Genomic DNA, 18019 nt, shown 5'->3' on the forward strand with positions numbered 1-18019 from the left:
GGACATCCAAACTTTGTGCAACCCGGTGATTGCGTTGGCAATTTTCCAGGATCCCCACAGGCTCCTGCTAATTGCCATAAAATTGAGCAGGTTGCAGGCACCCTCATCTTTAATACAAAGAGAGGGCCCCTGGGAGGCTACAGGTTCCAGCGTGTGGCAGCTCACATCAAGAAGGAACACGGCACGCTGGGACGTGTGGTCTCCTCAGGCCCTTTCTGCCTGCTGACAGAGGTCTGGGGAAGCTGCAGGCCACATGGGACACCTTTGTAAAGGTTTGATCACCCCTCTCTCTCCGAAAAAAAAAAAGAAAAAATCAGATGTGGCTTTGGTTAAGTTAATGAACTGTTAATCAGCATTCATGAGATTTAAAAATTAAAAAAAAAAACCAAACAACAAACATAATTTCCTCCCTCTCTCCTCCACCCAGAAGCAGACTACTGGTAGAAACCCAAGCTGGAAAAAATAGTTGAAAGTCAGCTAAAGTCACCTTGGTAACTGCAGCAATACACTTGCCCAGAACAGAAGACATCAAACCCAACTACAAACAGCTTTAAAGAAACAAAAAGAATGTAATCATCTAAAGAATTAATCTGACAACTGCCCACGTTTACACCTCCCACAAGCTCCCAGTAAGAGGGAAATGCGCTTTAATCTCCTCCAGCTCCCCTCCAGTTTCACAAAACATGAGATGTGCAGTCCTTAAACTGGGGCATTTCCGGCATGCTGCTTCCATTTAGATCTACTGCCTTTCCTAATGCAGCAGCCCTGGCTTTTGCAAGCTTGTTTTTTCTGGACACTGAGAAACATGAATTTTTTGTGCGTGGGTTGGATGAAGTATTAAATCTGGAATAGACAAAGTTTGCAGCATTTTACATGATAGTCAGCTAGATCTTAGTCATAACAAATAAAACTCCACTGGCTTTTGCTGCTGATTTATTTGGTGATGGGGTGGAGGAAGCAAAGGCTTACGGGTAACTGACAGTCATAAAACCAGGGATGTTAGTGTTAGAAAGCAAACTTTTTCTACATTTTCTTCTGAGGCTGAAAACTACAAGCTGTGGATGGCAATGTGTGTTACGATATGAACTTTTTATTAATAACAATCTAGAAGTCCTGCTGACCCTTCATTTGGGCTGTCACCCTTTGGAAGGGTCAGTACAAGGATTTCCATTCCCAAAGTGAGAATTTTAATGGATCTTGCCGAGTCCCTGTGTCATGGGGCATGTTCCAGAGTCTGAAAGCGATGGCACTGTGGCCTCTTAGATAGAAGGTTATTTAGTTCCTGCTATTGGAATTTCGCCCTTAACTTTAAATAGCTGAAATCGTGTGAGCTCCACTAAAGTGAAACAAGAAACATAGAGACTGTGACTCTTTGGGAAAAGTTTTGTCGAAAGGATTAATAATTTCATGTCATTCAAAGTATTAACTACCATTTTGCTTCAGTCCTTCACCTTTTTGACAGAAGGGCTGGTTACTTATTAATGTGAAGTCATAATTATTGACAACCTTAAAGTCATGACAGTTCCGTTTGATAGTTACATATTAGTCAACATCTTCTCTTGAGCGTGTAATGACAAACAGCATTTGCTGTTTTTAATAAGACTTAGAAAGCTGTGCCACTTCCCTCCAGAATATTGTCGTCATTCCTATTATTGCATTAACAACCAGCGGCCGTTTCCCCTCTGGACTACAGCGCCATTGTGCTAGCAGCTGTACTGGCTAACATGGTGGAAACCTAAAAACCTGCTTTCAGCTCGGAGGGTTTGGAGCACAGGGATGTGAGGAACTGTTCTGCAGCTGTCTGTCCTCCTGAAACATGAACCTGCACCAGCAATTACCTGGGAGGCTGTGTTATGGGACGTGCCCAGCGCGCTTAGGCAATCCAAGTGAGAAGGGCACGGTCTCTTGTCTGTGGCAATAACATTGCTGTAAAACTCCTGATCCGCTCCAGGGTGCGTAAAGTCTGGAACTGCATTTAACGAGTGGAAGCTTATGGCCTGCTTGAAAACCATGCGTTGCTAATGGCTGGCCCTTTTGGTAGGGATTGATAAATGAATGATTGGAAGCGGTAGACCACAGGCTGACTTTCCCACAGCTCACTGTGTATATAAGATCTGATAAGGAGGTTGAGGCAAAGCTTAGCTTAAGGTCAACTGATCATTAATCAACTCTAACTGCACTTCTCAGGTAATCAGCCTGCAAAATGCTGGCCCACTCCACTCTTTGAAGACCCCACCTACAAAGAGCTGTAAAATGTTTGCCAAAGTAGATTAAACACAGCTTTAAGTGCCACCTATAGACTACAAAGCATGTTATGTCTTTGCTTCAGGGTGAACCCACCAGACTGACACTCTGCTGACTGTCAGCCTATCAGCCCACCCTGTGCATAAGCTGTATCTTGACCTACTGTGTCCTTGCTGGGTCTGTTACTGCTTTGGTGTGGTGCTAAGGCAGAACATGGGACATGTTTTACCGTTTTTGTCTTGCAGGGAGCTGAGCTGCTCTTTTTTTCCCTGCATGTCTGTGACCTGGCCATGCAGAGTATTTGCAGGAAGGCACTGTGAAATACCAGTTTAGCTTATGTCCTTATTTCAGAGTGGGCAGCTCAGCAGTCTGGGTGAAAGGCTCACCTGGGACTAGGTGACCTGGCAGAGGCAATAAGCTGATCTGCTTTGGAAGCCACTGAACTGTATTACTGTGTGTGTGGTGGATGGGAGTAATTTTGGGACAGCACCCAAATGTAAAATCAAGTAGAGGTGTGATCTAAATCAGCTCATGAGGGTCAAGCTGTTTCTTTACAATTACTTCCAGATGTACATTAAAGATGACTCCGCTTGGGTGGAGGAAGGATCCAGGCTTGTGTTAACAGTGTTCCCAAATGGAGCCACAGCCTGATAGCCTTGTGTGGCTTTTGGTCTGTCTGGCACGATGGAACCACATTGCAGTATGGCATCTTTCAGCTCCCTCCCGCTTTTCCCGTCCCCCTCCTCTGGTGATTCTGTGCTATAGAAACTGTCTTAACAAAGTCTTACCTCTGTTAAGTTCATGTGGAACTCCAGGTCACAGAAATATAAATCACATATCAGACACATCACATGTCATCTGCCAAAATTGTAACCCACCCCATCCTTCTTTCTTTTTTCTGGACTATCAAGTAAGGGATTACGATGATGCTCTTTGAACATATAAAGTGTTTATGGTCAAGTATCTTGAGATACACCAGGATTCTGTCTGGCAAAGTTCCTGATTGTGTAACAACATAACCTTTAGTCGTAGCTTCACAATATGCTGGCCTTGCAGAAATGAATGAATAAATATGAAAGCAAAGCTGCATTGTCTTAAAGCAGCCCAGCAATCTGCAGATGTCGTACTCATCACACGTAGAATCCGTCTTTTGCCTGTTGCACTTCATGCTGGTGGAGGCAGAGTGTTCTCAAAACCTTTTGGTTAAACTGTGGAAATAAATTACTTTGAGACAAGTACAGGGATGCCTTAGAATTCAAATATATTTGAGCAAGGACACAAGAGACTGGACAACTCTTTCCAGCAGGCCACTGCCTAAAAAGACAAAGCAAAAGCAGGAGGGAGGGCCCACCTAGTAATTTTTCCAAGCAGTTTTATAGTGGTTAGGGGTTTTGGAGAGCGTAGTTTTGCATCAGTTCTTTCCAGAAAATTTATTTCTTGTATGCTGGGAAGGGATGCATCATGTGTGTGCACCAATTCAGATCCTAGGTCATCAAATCAAGGTGAAGAGCTGCATGGTGTGACTGGTAGTCTAGGGAGGCTGTGTCTCTGTAGGGCTGTTGAAAACTCAGATGGGTCTTCATAACAGTTTGTTCCTCTGTCCTTTAATATTTACACAATCACTCTGAAATTCAGCAGAAAGGGCACACAGCACTGGGATCCTAAATATATGCATTTTGTCTCTTCTCTTAGAAGCCGTAAGGACAGTTTAGAAAGCGAGAGCTCAGCAGCAATCATTCCTCATGAGCTAATCCGCACGAGACAGCTGGAGAGCGTACACCTGAAATTTAACCAGGAGTCCGGAGCTCTCATTCCCCTCTGTTTAAGGTGAGTGAAGCCGTCCTCCTCTTCCTCGGCTTGTGCTAACATGCCTCTTTTGCCTTGTGGCATTGTTTCACCATACAGACATGCATGCTATGGGTTTTTAAAGGCCAGAGCTGAGATATTTTGCCAAAACACGTTAGGAACAGATTATTCTTTGCATGTGTGTTTATCATGGCAAGATTGTTTCTCATTCTTTCTGTGTCCTCCAGTGTATTTTGAGTGCTGAAATAGGACAGGGTTAGTATAGGGATTTTTTAAATTAGACTAACACTGGCAAGCCTGTGATAAAGAAGGGACATTTTACTATATTCTGTCAAAAAGAGTCTTAAGTTGCTGATTCTGTCTTATGGACTCAGACACAAGTTGTCATGCAAAGCCTGTTTGCAGTCAGTTTATGTGTGCAAGTGTGTTTTTTGACAAATGATGTCACTTGCATGATTGAAGGAGCAAAACATTGGATGCATACTCTACACGTTGTCTTTTGAAGGTTCAAGCTATGCATACCACTGTAAGTGACTTTTCTAGGTTTCCACAATTTCAGTCAGCACTTTTTTTGAAAATATCTGTGGCAAATGTACTCCTTAGCATAAAGATGAACTGTAGGGCAGAGACAAGTGATTGCAGGTGATTGAGTTACTTTAGCTTAATGAGTTACATGTCTATAGTGTCACAGTTACAGCAGCAGGTATACATTCGCCTGTGCCTGTTGAGAAACCAATGGGATGGTTAACACGAACATATTTTATTTTACATTACAAACGCATGAGCAGTCTGTCCTCATCAGCTACCACAGCTCAGCTGACCGGCAGTAACTCATCAAGCAACTGTGACTGTTGGGCACCATATATGTTACCTGAAGTTTCCCCCCTTGCATGTTGGAAGCCATGCATGCGCGTCACGTGCTCTGAGCCTAAATACCAGAGCCACGATTTTCCCTGTGGAAGGCACTGAATGAAAAAAAGGGGAAGTGATACCGTAGATGGTCATTTCTGTATATTTTCTAAGCATTTGCTTAAGTAATAGAGCTTACATTTGCCAAGCACCAGAGAAATTGATTGCTAGTTATTGTCATGGTAGGTAAGTTTGGCCCCACCGATGAGACTGCTTTGAAATGCGTCTTCATGTTCCCACATGATGTGAAGTCTGAATTCTCTTCTGCAGTTTTCATCTTACTGAGAGACTGACAGTCCCCTGCCCTTAAATACATCAGCACCCCATCGTGGGGATAGGCATGCAGTGGGATTTAGATGTATTCTAGTTCTGTAACAAGGCCCTGAGATTAAGGGGGGAGATAAGGGGAAACTCCCTGCCTCAGAAGGAGGCTTGTGACCTGCTTTGTGGAGCAAATCATTCGTATATTTCTGAAAAATTAATAGTTGCTGCCTTCAAAATTGTTTCCCATGCTTATGGCAGAAGCTATAGTGATATATCTTCATCATTCTGTTGAACGCTGCTCACACCCTCTCAATTCACACGTGTTTTATTCCCCAGGGGAAGGCTCTTACATGGACGGCACTTTACGTATAAAAGTATTACAGGGGACACAGCAATCACATTTGTATCAACGGGAGTAGAAGGAGCCTTTGCTACAGAAGAGCACCCCTATGCAGCTCACGGACCTTGGTTACAAGTGAGAGAGCCTCCTTCCTTCTTCTACCCCTTCCTCTTTTACCGTGTCCTAAAAATGATCCTGCTAAGGGCTTATGTGGTTTAAAAGTGTAACAAACCTGTATTTTTGGATGCAACATCTCTTGTAGCTGTGGTATAATATTTTCAGTAATTATGGACTGAAAAAATAATGGTGAACTGTTACTATTTATATTCATGGAACTCAAATTGATAAGCAGTGGCTGGAAAGTTCTAAAATCATCTATGAATACAGTAGTGTCCATTTCCTGGAGTCAGCAAACAGTTTACAGGCTGTATTTACTTGTGATTTCTTCCAGAAAGGAATTTGGGGAGGCAGAGTGGAATGACCTAAACAAGAATGGAGCCAGGGCAGAAAAGCTAGAAAGCTGTGGGACTGTGAACCCTATAGAGTCAACATCTCAGTTTTACATCATCTCTAACAGGAGAGCAGCACAGCGAGCACAGCTTCATTCAGTTTTAGCTCTTTCTTGTTGTTTCTTTGACAAAAGCTCATGGCTGCTTGAAGCACCCACACATTTTCTGCACCCACATTTTTTCTGTGTCGCAGATTTTCCTTGGAAATTCCCCATCTGCTTGGTGCTGAGGGTCAGCCCTACGGAGCAGTGATGCACTAATAATATGATGGCATAGCGCTATTCTAACCTTGAATTTCTTCATGGTTATAAACATACTACAAAAAGAAAAAAGCTTTGGGAAATGTGTTTATTCATTAAAGCCCATCTCTGAGGGACTACATGCATATGCAGTATATCTCTGCCTTCACTATTACTGTGGCATTCCCGCCTCCCCTTCTGTTTGTAGGGCAAGGGGTTGTTTTAGCATTGCAGTGTTGCAGTTAACCTTCCAGTGACTTGTTTTCAAGGCCTGTATTCATACGTCTGGAGGACATCATACCTTGAAATTTGTACGACTTTTAAAGGAGCTGATCTTGGCTAGAATCATCTTGTGTGTAGGCATTTTCAAAGAGCTTGTGTGCTTTGATTGTACTGACTGGCAAGTGCAACACTCCTGTAATGATTAACAGCAAACGGTCAGGTTTAAGGGTGGGTCATTTGCTGTTGGTTCCTGTGCTTGCCAACACATGATACACAGGATCTTGTGACTGTGTTAACTCCAAACACAAGAGTGTTTGTTTGCGTTTACATCACATCTCAAAATGTATTGATGTGTAGAGCAGTCAGGTAACCTCTAAACAGTGGAGAATGGCAATAATTAGGTCACCATTCCGACATGTAACTACCATTAACCCTTATGAAGCTGTTTGCTTCCATGCCTACTGAAAACTATGGAAGTTTTTTAGAGTAGGTGGGAGGGAAGAATGGAGAATTGCTGGCTTCGAGGGGTAGGGAGAACCAAGTTCCCTCTCTTGTCTCCTACACAAGGTCAACGTATTGGATCTTCTCATTTGATGTGACTGGCTCTGCTGCTGGCTCCTGCCCCATCCTGTGATGAGAATGAAGGAGGGCAGACTCAGGGTGGGGGTGGGGGAAAAAAGGGAGGCTAAAAGCAGCCTGGGACAAGAGGAGGAGCACCCGGTTGTGTGAGATACATGTGAGACTGTCAGAGGCTCTTGGCTTAATGTGCAACGGGAGGCTTGATCCGTGCTCAGCAGTCCCTTGTGGTGTTTAGAGCGGACAAGGGAGGTTCATGTGGCTTTGCTTTAGAAGTAAAAGAAGTTGTGGTGCATAAAATTTCCAAGGAGGTGAGCTGTGTTTGGTTTAGTCCCTTGCAGGCTGGACTGACTGAGTTGGCAAGCCTTGCAAAGATTTCACAGCAAGGCCCAGAGAGGATTTTCCTTCTCCTTCGCTTGGGACCCCAGGCACAGCAATGAGCTCCAAGGAGAGCTGGCATCTGAGAGCAGATCACTGCAATGCAGGGGCCTCTTGCAAAGACAAGTAAATGCTTGGACCATGGAGAGGAAGAGAGATGGCAGGTGTCTCCTCCTGTGGACTTTTTCCCTATCTTAGGGGAGGAATAAGAACCTGAAAAATCCTGACTTAAACTCCGCAGCAGCCAGAGACTTCTCTTGAGCCTCAGCTTTGGTACAGTGAAAGCCCAAACCTGCAGACTAAACACAGTACCTCCTGTTTACATCTTGTGGGCTGAAGTGGAGTGTGTCCAAGGTGGGACAGGCTGGAGAGCTGCTGCACAAGTCTGTCAGCCCCCGCTGCCCGAACTGAGCAATGAGCTGAGAGTCGCTGGCTCCAGCGGAGGGTTAGCAGATGACAGGAGTCTGGCAGGTCCCAGTGCCATTCCTACCAGACAGGTGTCTGTATCACCAGCGCAGCTGGTACTCGGCAGGAGCCGTTTTAGCAGTCTCAGCAGAAAAGGCAAGGAGTCATTAGACCATGGAGATTGTATGCCCCATTTCTATCAAGAGTCTTTCCAGGTCACGTTCGAGATATGTTAGTAGGAGAAGCCTGTCCTGCTGCTGCCCATGCTCTGGGGATGATTAGATTATTTCATTCTCTAGAGCTGTCAAATTGGCACCTTTCCCAAGTACTTGGATTTTTTTTTTTTCATTTAAGTAACATTTAATTAGTTCTAAGAAGCTAAATTCTATTAAAGGTCTAAGCATGTCAGGCTGGTTTATTTCTGAACTTCTTCCACTGTGTCATGTATTGTTGAATAGAGAAATTGCTTTGACTCAGAAACGGACAAACATATTCAAGAAGTCCTCCTTGTTAACACTAGGCTCCTGTTTATATGCTAGTTACTGTGTCTCTGATGTGTAACACTTGCATTAACATTACACATGATCAAAGGCTTCCATGGTTCTTTTTTCCACTCCCCCTTCCCCCAGTGCTGTGACAGCAGAGTCCCCACACTGCCTCCTAAGCACCTCTCCTTTCCAAGGGTGGATGTTCCAGAGACACAGAGAAAGGCTGTGTGGGAGGTGTCTGGCCCCACATTGGAGGGTTAAGGATGCTGATCATGCAGACAGATTCTGACATTAGCTGTCCCACAGTGACATTCATATTCGTGGTGGAGCATTCAAGGTTCTTGGTCCAACATCTGAGCTGTGCCAAGCATGCAATTCATCACTGTTCAACCTTGCTTGTGTCTAAAACCTACCCAAAGCAAGGTGAGGTTGTGCGTGTGTTCTCCCTCCCCTCCCTACTTATGTTCCAGCAGATGATAGAGATGCTCTGTTGAAATGTGTTTCTGATCAAGCCCATCCCAATAAAGTTGCCTGAGCCTTTAATACATATTAATATTATCCTGGGGTAGTTTGTGTCAAAGCCTGTCAGCATGCATCATCCTTTGGGAATTACAGTCATTAAGTCTCCAGTGATGGGGAGTCAGGACATGCTTCTGCAAAGCTCCTCTGCTTTTATGTGGAGCTCTCTGCCCATCTAGCACAAAGCAGACTGTTCTCCCCTCCTACCTTGCTCACCTGGGCTCCTTACTCTCCCCAGAGGGGAGAAGGAGGTTTGTTTAACGCTGCCTTTAGATAATTTCTGCTCCTGCTGCTTTAGGCAGTCATTGTTCTAGGGGAGAAGATGACACTCAAGTCTTTGATCATGTGCAATGTGCGTGTTACACATCAGATATTGCTGCAGACTCTGACATACGAGCCAATACAGTGCAGTAAAAACAAACCCATAGTTAAAGAATCCTCGTAAACTGCAAAATCTAGCACACAGAATTTAAGAAATATCTCTGCACTTTAGCCTTGCCCCTGTTACACATGCATATTTGGATACTATATCTCATTGAAAGATCATATTTATTTTTTACAAAACATGCCTGCCTCGTTCAGTGCACAAAGATGAATCAGGAGTGTGGAGTAAAGTAGACTCTTGCCTATAGGACTTCCACTTCCTTTATTTGTCAAAATTAGAAGGCATGTAGTGAATAAGGCAGGTAATTGCAGAAAAATCACAGTAGTCTCATGGTGAAGCCTGTTAAATGAAGCCTGTCCCTGCCTCTACTATGTTCTTATCAGTGCTATTCCAGGGTCTTAAGCTAAAATGTTCTCAGGTGGCAAGTGAGTTTGTGTTCCTTGTTTTTTGGATGGCTGTCTTGAGACCCAAGGTCTGATCTGTGTTCCCAGCAGCAGGAGGAGGCCAGGAGGAATTCCTGTGCAGGTACCCCTGTACCCTGCAGGGCTGAGCAGGCTGGAAAACAGGGACCTGCAAGACTTGAGATGGACACCTACAAGAAGTGGACATTCAGACTTAGTTTTCTCTTCAGTAATTTCCTGCTGTCTGCTCAGGAAAACCTTCTTCCAGTCATCCTGTGAAGATTAATTCAGTGCTTGCCAAGCATTCCAGCCCCACAGATGAACACCAGAAACAATTTCAGAAAAAGATTAAAATTTGTTCTTGCAGGTTAGGAGGGAGAAAGGATCTCTTGGGGGGAGAGGGTCAGACTAGGAGTTGAAGACCCATGTTCAGCTCTTGGAGATTTTCTCCGTGATTTTGTTAGGTCTCTTAGCTTCTTTTACCCTCCCTCCTTGATCTGCTGCATGGAGAGGAGTGCTTCCCTGCCTTGCAGAAATGTGAGGCTGAGCACGTCAGAGGCTGTGAGAATGGTAAGGACAGTAAGATTACACTTCCAGTGTAATCCATGCTGGCAGTAGTCGGATGGAGCATACTAAATAAAGGGGAAGAAAGTAGGAGGGAACAGGGAAACAACTTGAATAATAATGAAAAGAAATGATGACTAATGCTGCATTCAGTGAGGAGAACCATCCTGAGGACTGAGCAGGGCAGAGGTCTTGTGGGAGAAAAAGGACAGGCAATCCTGTGATTGCAGATTTGTTTCAGCAGACGTATGCTGGGACCGAATTAGCATGGGGCAGGAAATCTCTGTGCAGCCATTTTCGAAGTTTTGTATGCCTGGTGTCGCTGGGCTCTGAGCGTAGAGGGTTTTTTTCCAGGTAATTTACTCGATTTCAGAACGAATCCTGTTAGGCAGATGGAGGCTATGGTTCATTTGCAGTTGGCACCCTCCAGTTCTCAGCACAAGGTCTGTGTCTCTGCGTGAGCTGAGGAGCTCACAGTGGCGGTGGGGTGTTATCCTCTGGCACTAGCCGCTGCTGGAGGATGCTCTTTGCTCGCCTCCCATGCTAGTAGGTTCACAATGTCCAACAGACGGCATGTGGATGCTGATGCAGTGGAAATGGGGTTCTCCAGTCTCCCTGCCCTTTGTGTTGCCTCCGGCTTTGGCCTCTGATCTGCCCTCCATCCTGTTTTTCTGCATCTCCGTCTTCCCCCTCATCCTGGCCCGTCTCTGCTTTCCTCTCCTCCCCTTCATTCAAGCTGGCAAATTCCTTCTCCTCCTCCTCCACATGGCCTGACTTCCAGCAGAAACACTGAGAGCGCTGAGAGTTTCCCTGCCTTTAGTCCTGATGTGTCTGGTGCCATAGCAATCCCTCGCCGCTCAGAGGAATGATTGGAGGGAAAACTACTCCTTAGCTACCTCTGCCCTGTGTTTGGGGCAGAGCTGCCTTGAACTGGAACATGCTCAGTGAAGAGGGCTCTTCAGTACATTTTTCTGCCTTTCTCTGAAAGGCTATGGACAAACAGTGACTTTCAGAAGCTTCCAAATCCTCAAAGCTTTTGCAAGACCAGGAGAAAGACTTTCCCTTGACCTTCAGAGCATTTTTTGCTAATCTTCATCGCCCTGCTCCTTGAGGGGTAATTCTCATGCTTTGTGACAGTGATCGTACACATTTATTAGTACTGTCAAAAAATACTTTTTCCAAAATACCTCTCTGAGATAACTTGATTTCTTTTCCCCTGAAAACCTTAAAAAAAAAAAAATCAAAACCAAGGCATCCAGCATGGAAAAATAAGTTGAGGCTTAGGACAGCAAGGTCAAACTTTTCATAGAAAATGTTAAATGTGCCTGTAGGCAGGGATAGGTACATGGAGGCTGCGGGAAGCATCCAGCATTCAGGAGCTATCAACATGCCCTATCTATGCTGGCAGTCATGGCGGGGGGATTACTGTGAGCAGGGTCATGGGGGACGATCCATTCTTTTGGTTTGGCAAGCTAAGTGAAAAATCTGGGAAAGAAGATCAGACAGAGCCCAATCTTTAAATATTTTCAGTTTTTCTTGCTGAAACAAAAGCCTTAAAGAGACCAAAAGCTGGGAAAAAAAAAAACCTTTTATGTTGAATGAAACCAGAAATAGAAGGTTTTCTTCAATAAAAACGGCCAAAAAAAAAAAATCTTGTTTTGCAGAATGGAGTTGGAGTTGTTAGAAATTATACCTTCTCTAATCAATATTTGAGGGATAAAATACTTGCCTAGGATATGAGAAAATCATGTTTTATTCCTTTCCTTTTATTTGAACCCCTGTTTCTACTTCTTGTCTTTATGGGCACCACAACTCTAGGGTATTTTGGTTCTTCCTCGGCTTATCCAACTGGACTTGTTCCACATCATATAAAACACTGAATTAGTCACAGAAACAGAGAGCACAAGAGAATGACTCTGTTCCGGTAGAGTTAGGACATTCCCCTGGAAATGAGCACATCTGGTTCTTCTCTCTGCTATTCCACATGTTAAATCATTTATGCACATTGGCATAATGGCAGCAGCGGACGTCCAAAGCAACGTTTGAAAGAGCTACTCTCATGCTCGAGATGCTCGCTTGTAAGTGGCAGCTATGAATCGAGTCTTCTCTTGAAGAGATAGGGATTGATTTTTGGTCTCCCCAAACTTGAGTAGATGTGTTATGCCTAGCATGGTGACTTTAAAGACAGCACCCACAAAGGATTTTTAAGTCATGAACAACTACAACCTACTCTTCCCCAAAGCAGTTTTACATATCTTCCCCCCCTAAAAAAAAAAACGTTTATCAGAATCTTTTGAGTGGCTTCCCAAAAAGTCTTGAGCAAGTCTAGGGCAATCTAAACTAACACTTTCCAGTAAGTTTATTGTCTTTCCCCAAACACTCCCCAAAACCTCACGGCATCATCCCTTTGTGGTGTTCTTTCTCACTGCTGAATGAGACACTGGGGGAAACTTACACTGGGGTAAAAATGTCCCGTTAGATCATCGCAATCCTTGTGTCAACTCTCCTGCGGCATGTTCTCTAGTGCTTTGTCCAGGCCGGTTTTGGATGAGTCAAGTAATTCCGTCCTTCTTAAGCTGACTATCCTACCGCCTAATGCCCCTCCCTTGCAACTCAAGCTACATTTTGGCTACTTTGTGTGGGTTTTCTTCCACCCACTTGCAGCATTCTCTGAAATACCTGTTCTTCCTTTGCATTTTCACTCTGAAAGAATTGGAATTGCCTGTTGTCTTGGCTCCCTTGTTAGCCCTCTCTCCAACTGAGCAAAACTTACATGTTCACTGAAAGCAGCTCTGTCTGCAAGACAGATCTCATCAGGCTGGGCTCTGAGGAGCGAAGGTCCCCAGGATCAGCCTTGTAGTTGGGAATGTCATGGAGAGATCCCACAAGGTCAAAGTCTTTCAGTATCGTCATATACTTCCTCTTCTGGGATTGTAACATCGTGGTGTGAAGCAATAGGGTCCCTGAGGCATTTGTGAGTGGATGTTTTTCCTTTACAAGGAGGGTTGTGAATCTCCTGGAAGAGCAACAGTGGAATTTCCCATCAAAGGTGTTTGTTGCAATACTGGTACCTTTGAGGCTGTAATGAGAGCGGTGGTGGATTCAGGCAGCAAGGTGGCTTCTTCAGACAGTGTCACGGCTGGGTGTGATGTAGAAAGATGCAGTGACAAGGCCTGAGCCCTGAACCACTTGCAGTCAAAGCAAAGCACTGCAAAGAAGGCAAAGCCAAGGGGAGAGCAGAGAGATGGACTGGAGGGTGCTTGTGACTCATCAGGGGGTTTTATTGGTAATATTTAATTTCAGTGGGAAATGCTGATGCACTTGAACTTCACTTTTTGCTGCACTGTCAACAGGAATTAAGCTGAAACAATTTTAGGGCAAAGGGCTCCTAAAAGTTGCTAGATATTTGCAGATGGAACAGATGACATGTGGCTTAGGGTACAACTGCTCCACCCATTCCAGGCATAGCAGCTGGAGTGATGAACAGTTTCTTAGAAGGGTTGGTATGGTTTACATACGGGTTTATTGCAATGTGTCCCCACCTTCTCTGGCTGAGCTGTACAAGCCAGCTCTGTACTAAGTCCAGAACTAATAAAACATGGTTTCCTTTCTTTGACAAACCTGCTAGAAAAGCAAGTGGCAGTGCTTAATGCAAACAAAGCACTAGGGCCAAGTGTGGGATTGTTTGGTTTGTTTCTAGGTAGACAAGAAAATTGGGTATTATCAGTAAAAGCACCCCTGCTTAATTGTTCCTGGGCCAATTGCTTGTGTCTTGCCCTGGACAAAGCATGTTTCCTGCAGGTGGACAGAGCTGCAGCTCAATTCCTAGCTCAGCTTCTGAGGGTCTTCCTTGATCAAAGACTTGCCAACTGTGCCAGGCTTTCCGTGTGGCCTCTGGCCTCAGTCAGCCTTTCCTGACCTGAGAATTTCAAACCCTCATGGTAGGCTTGAACCCTACAGTGAGAGATGGGGTATTAACTGTGGGGTGGTACCTATAAGCTGACTATAAAGTCTTTAATGTTTTACTAAGCACCAGTTCTTTTCAAAGTCAGCCAAACTCGTCTGAGAGCCCCATGACCTTGTGTACATTTTTAGATCTCACCTGTTTTCATACACTTGCAGATGCATACCTGTTAACGAGTCACGATACAGGTTTCTCAACTAACTGCGGGTAGGAAAGCTTCAACACTGAAAGCTTCAACACAGGCTCCTTCAGTTGACCCGTAGGTGAGCCCTGTAGGTAAGAAGTAGGTTTCAGCGAGCTCAGGTGGGACTTGCCACGAGAGGGAGACATCATGCATGCAGCTCTTGCGTTCCCTGAACACATCCACCTGAATAAGACAGCCTGGTATTTTGTAACGTGTCTGGGCACATGTAGCTGTTACTGAAGCGGTGAGAACCCAGTCTTCGGACCTCAGTTGTGCAGTAGGTACCTGTGATAGCAAACAAGGACCTATCTTTTGGCCAGTTGTTGTCTTCCAAGCATCTGCAGCATAACTAACAGCTGCAAAGAGCACAGAAAATGTAGCCTGGATCTGCTAGCAATGGGATGGCATGTGTCCGGGCCCCTCTGGGTCAGGTCAGGGAGATCCTGGTGCGAGCAGGACCGTGCAGCACCGAAGGAGATGTTTCAGATACCCACAGCTGGCTGGCGATTCTGTTGCCTGTTCATACTGCAAACAGCCATTACAAAGGCTGAGCTACACCCTGTAACCAGCTTCGGCAGGCTGGGCCGGCGGGAGTGTTTGCACAGAGCTGTGAAAACACAGCGCTGCGAGCACCCGACTGCTGCAGCACCCGAGACGCCCGCTGCCACTTGGGAGAGCTCCTTTGCTTCCTCAACACCAGCCAAGAGATTTCATGGGAGAAAAGGCCTGTTCAGTGTGCATGGGACGGCTTCGTTTGCTCTCCAGATTGCGTCGGCTTTTCCCATGGTTGCAGCATAACAGCAGGGCTCTGTTTTCCTTTGGGAAGGGAATGAGCTGCTTCATCATTGTGATCTCTGCGCAGTGTCCTGTTGATAAGATCAGTTAACAGCATCGGAGGAAAGCTCTAGGTTCAGGTCTGAAATATAAAGTGAACGGGGCCTATTTGTTTAATTTGAGCTTCTAAGGTTTAAATCCCAGAGGAAATTAAATTAGGTGCCTAGAGCAATGGCAGTCTGTCATGTTTATTTGCTGGGAATGTCACCTTTAATATCATGCACATATAACGTCTGTGTGTTAATGTAATGGGGTATCATACTGTGCAGGAGCAGGCCTGCTACAAGAACTGGAAACCTGAAATATTGTGAGTGAGGAAAACTGAGATGGGATTGGATTTATTCTCATCCTTCTCCATAGGAGCAAAGACTCGCTCACCAGCGTGAAGGTGGTTTTGCTGATTGCAGGTGGGCATGGCAGCCTGATCTGTGAGCACAAGCCTTAGTGCTCTTAGGCCATTTTGATTGTCTAGATGCAAATCCAGAATGACAATGCTTCTTGCCTCAAAGTCTTCTTCAGCAGCTGGTGCGCTGCAGACGCATGCCTTTCCCCTGCATCCTCAGGAGAGCTCAAGAGTGGCCATTTCCTGTGCCAAGGGACGTGGCTGCTTGTACATTTGGTGGCACCCACACTTCAGAGCCTCCCTTCTCCAGGAAGGAAAGGAAGTCTCCCAAGCAGCATGGGGTAATAGAGTTAGGGGTGGCTTTTTTCTGATTTGGGCTGTTGAGGACTAGTTCTGAGAGACACACTGTGTGAATGTCACTGCAGCAGTTTGTCATTGCAGCCTGTGATGCCTGCCCTCCACCAAAGTTAATGGTCTGTGCAGGGCTTGCAGTACAGCACTGCGATCTTCTCTCAAAGCGCTGCATAGAGCAGGCTGCCATTGCTTTGATCTCATAGATGTGGCCCACAAGACAGCTGAGCTGTGGACTCCTGTCCCACTCCACTTGTCAGACCCTTCAGGGAGCCAGTTCAGCTCACTAAATCAGTGGAATTTGGTTTTTTTTTTCAGCTGTATTAACAAAATTCACTGAGAGGGGGAAGTGAACTGCAGATGGGCTCAGCCATCTCAGGGGTTTGCACTGCTGGTCAGTGCTAGCCACAGTGCTCCACATAGGTTTGTCCCTACCCTGGGAGTCTGTGGCTTAGCCAGGACCTGACCTGTTCCCCCTTCACTCTCTCCACCCTTTGCTGTTTACCCATGCACACCCTGTCTTGTTTTCCTCCAGCCTCAGAGCAGCTGGCTGCCTCACACACGTGGTTCCCATTTCTCTCCTGCCTCTGGCACCTTGGGAGTGCCCAGGGGTCTTCCTGCTGTTTTTGTCTTCTAGTCCCCCTGCCAAAGCTGTGACTCCTCATTCCTGCTCTCTCACCCATCCCAACCTCTGGCATTTTTGCTCATCCGTGGATGACTGAATATTCATTTCCTCCTTGCCTGATTGCTGTGAATACCAATTCCTCCTCCTTTTTCCGGCTGCACTGTAGATTTTGATGTCTGCCAAATTGTTTTCATTCCCTCACCCCGTTGCAGGCTGCACCTCCGCAGAAACCGATCTGCTCCATGCAGAGCCCCAGCTCTCCACCCAGCTCTTCCTTCTGAGCTGAGCGATCAAGTTGCCCTCCTGCCTCTGACACGGATAGACGGCTTCCTCCTCCTGCAAACACTCAACAAACGAGTGTCTCCAGTTCAACAGCAGAATAGTTACAGGCTCCTGCAAGGAGACTGCAGTAGTTTGCGGTGGTGCTGCGTGTTTCAGTGCAATGTTTCTCAGCTTGCCAGTCTGCGAATTGGTGCCAGGTTGCAGAGTCCTGTCCAAAGCTGCAAGCTCCTCGCTCCTAGCTGAAACAGGGCTTTTTCAGGCTCGAGGTATGATCATAAAGACCTGATGAAGGTGCCTGCATCCATGCTGAGCAGCTCAGTCATAAACCCTGGCTTGGAGCCTGCTGCAGGTTGAAGCTAAGTGAAGAGGAGAATGTGGTGGAGACAAGAGGTTGCAGTTCCCTCATCCGTTGGGAAATCTGTGTGCAATAGCAGCAGGGAGGCAAGGGGAGAGAACTGCAGACACCTGGTAGCTCTCAGATCTGGATTTGATGTTTTCAGATCTCCTCTCTTGCCAACCAAAGGAAGAAAGGGAGACCAGAGTCTTCCCTTTCTCCTTATGTCTAACAGCCATGCTTGTGTGTTACCAAAATGGAGCCCAGAGGCTTTCGCTTGCCAGACAGCCCATGGCATCCTGGTGGTCACTTGCTCCCCACTGATGTTACTGGCACCAAGGAGCTGGTGGGCATGAGAGGCGGCTTCCAGCACAGAGGTGGGACAGCCTGGCTGCCCCTCTTCCAGATGTGAGCTGGAGGGGACAACAGAGAGCAGCGGGGCTGAGGACTTAGCTCTGCCAGTGTTTGGTGCTGGAGTGGTCCATTCTTTGGGAGGGAGCACGGAGCTCATGGCTGGGGAGAACAGGGAAAGGGAAGGGTGAGAAAGGGGTCATGGGCATGGTGGTTGCTTCAGGATGGAAAGCAATGCCAGAGACAGAGGAAAGGGTGGAGCAAAGGAAGGAAAGGAGGAGCAGGGGAGAAGAAACAAACCTGTAGGCTGAAATGGGAATAATCCGCTGCAACCTAACTCCCAGGAATGCTGCTCCAACGCCCCCTCATCGCGTGGGGATGTTTGCCTGGTCCCGCACTGCTGTCTCTGCTCCTGTGCCAAGCCAGCTGGCGTGCCTGGAGCTCTGGCCTTTACGGCTGTTGTGAAGAGAGGCAGGATGTGTTTGCTTTTGGCAATCACGTG

The 18019-nt window shown here is 46.1% G+C and overlaps 1 protein-coding gene across 4 annotated transcripts in view; it reads left to right on the forward strand.

Annotated features, from left to right (window-relative positions):
* Positions 1–18019, forward strand: part of SUFU (SUFU negative regulator of hedgehog signaling) — a 96203-nt gene that overhangs the window by 67135 nt on the left and 11049 nt on the right. For all 4 annotated transcript variants that reach the window (XM_086752055.1, XM_086752056.1, XM_086752058.1 and 1 more), the window contains 2 exons: positions 3937–4071; positions 5560–5698. In XM_086752055.1, the coding sequence (XP_086608181.1) occupies positions 3937–4071; positions 5560–5698 (274 nt within the window). The remainder of the gene's footprint in view (positions 1–3936; positions 4072–5559; positions 5699–18019) is intronic.

Source organism: Chlamydotis macqueenii, chromosome 7, assembly GCF_036417535.1.
Source record: "Chlamydotis macqueenii isolate bChlMac1 chromosome 7, bChlMac1.mat, whole genome shotgun sequence".
Classification (NCBI taxonomy): domain Eukaryota; kingdom Metazoa; phylum Chordata; class Aves; order Otidiformes; family Otididae; genus Chlamydotis; species Chlamydotis macqueenii.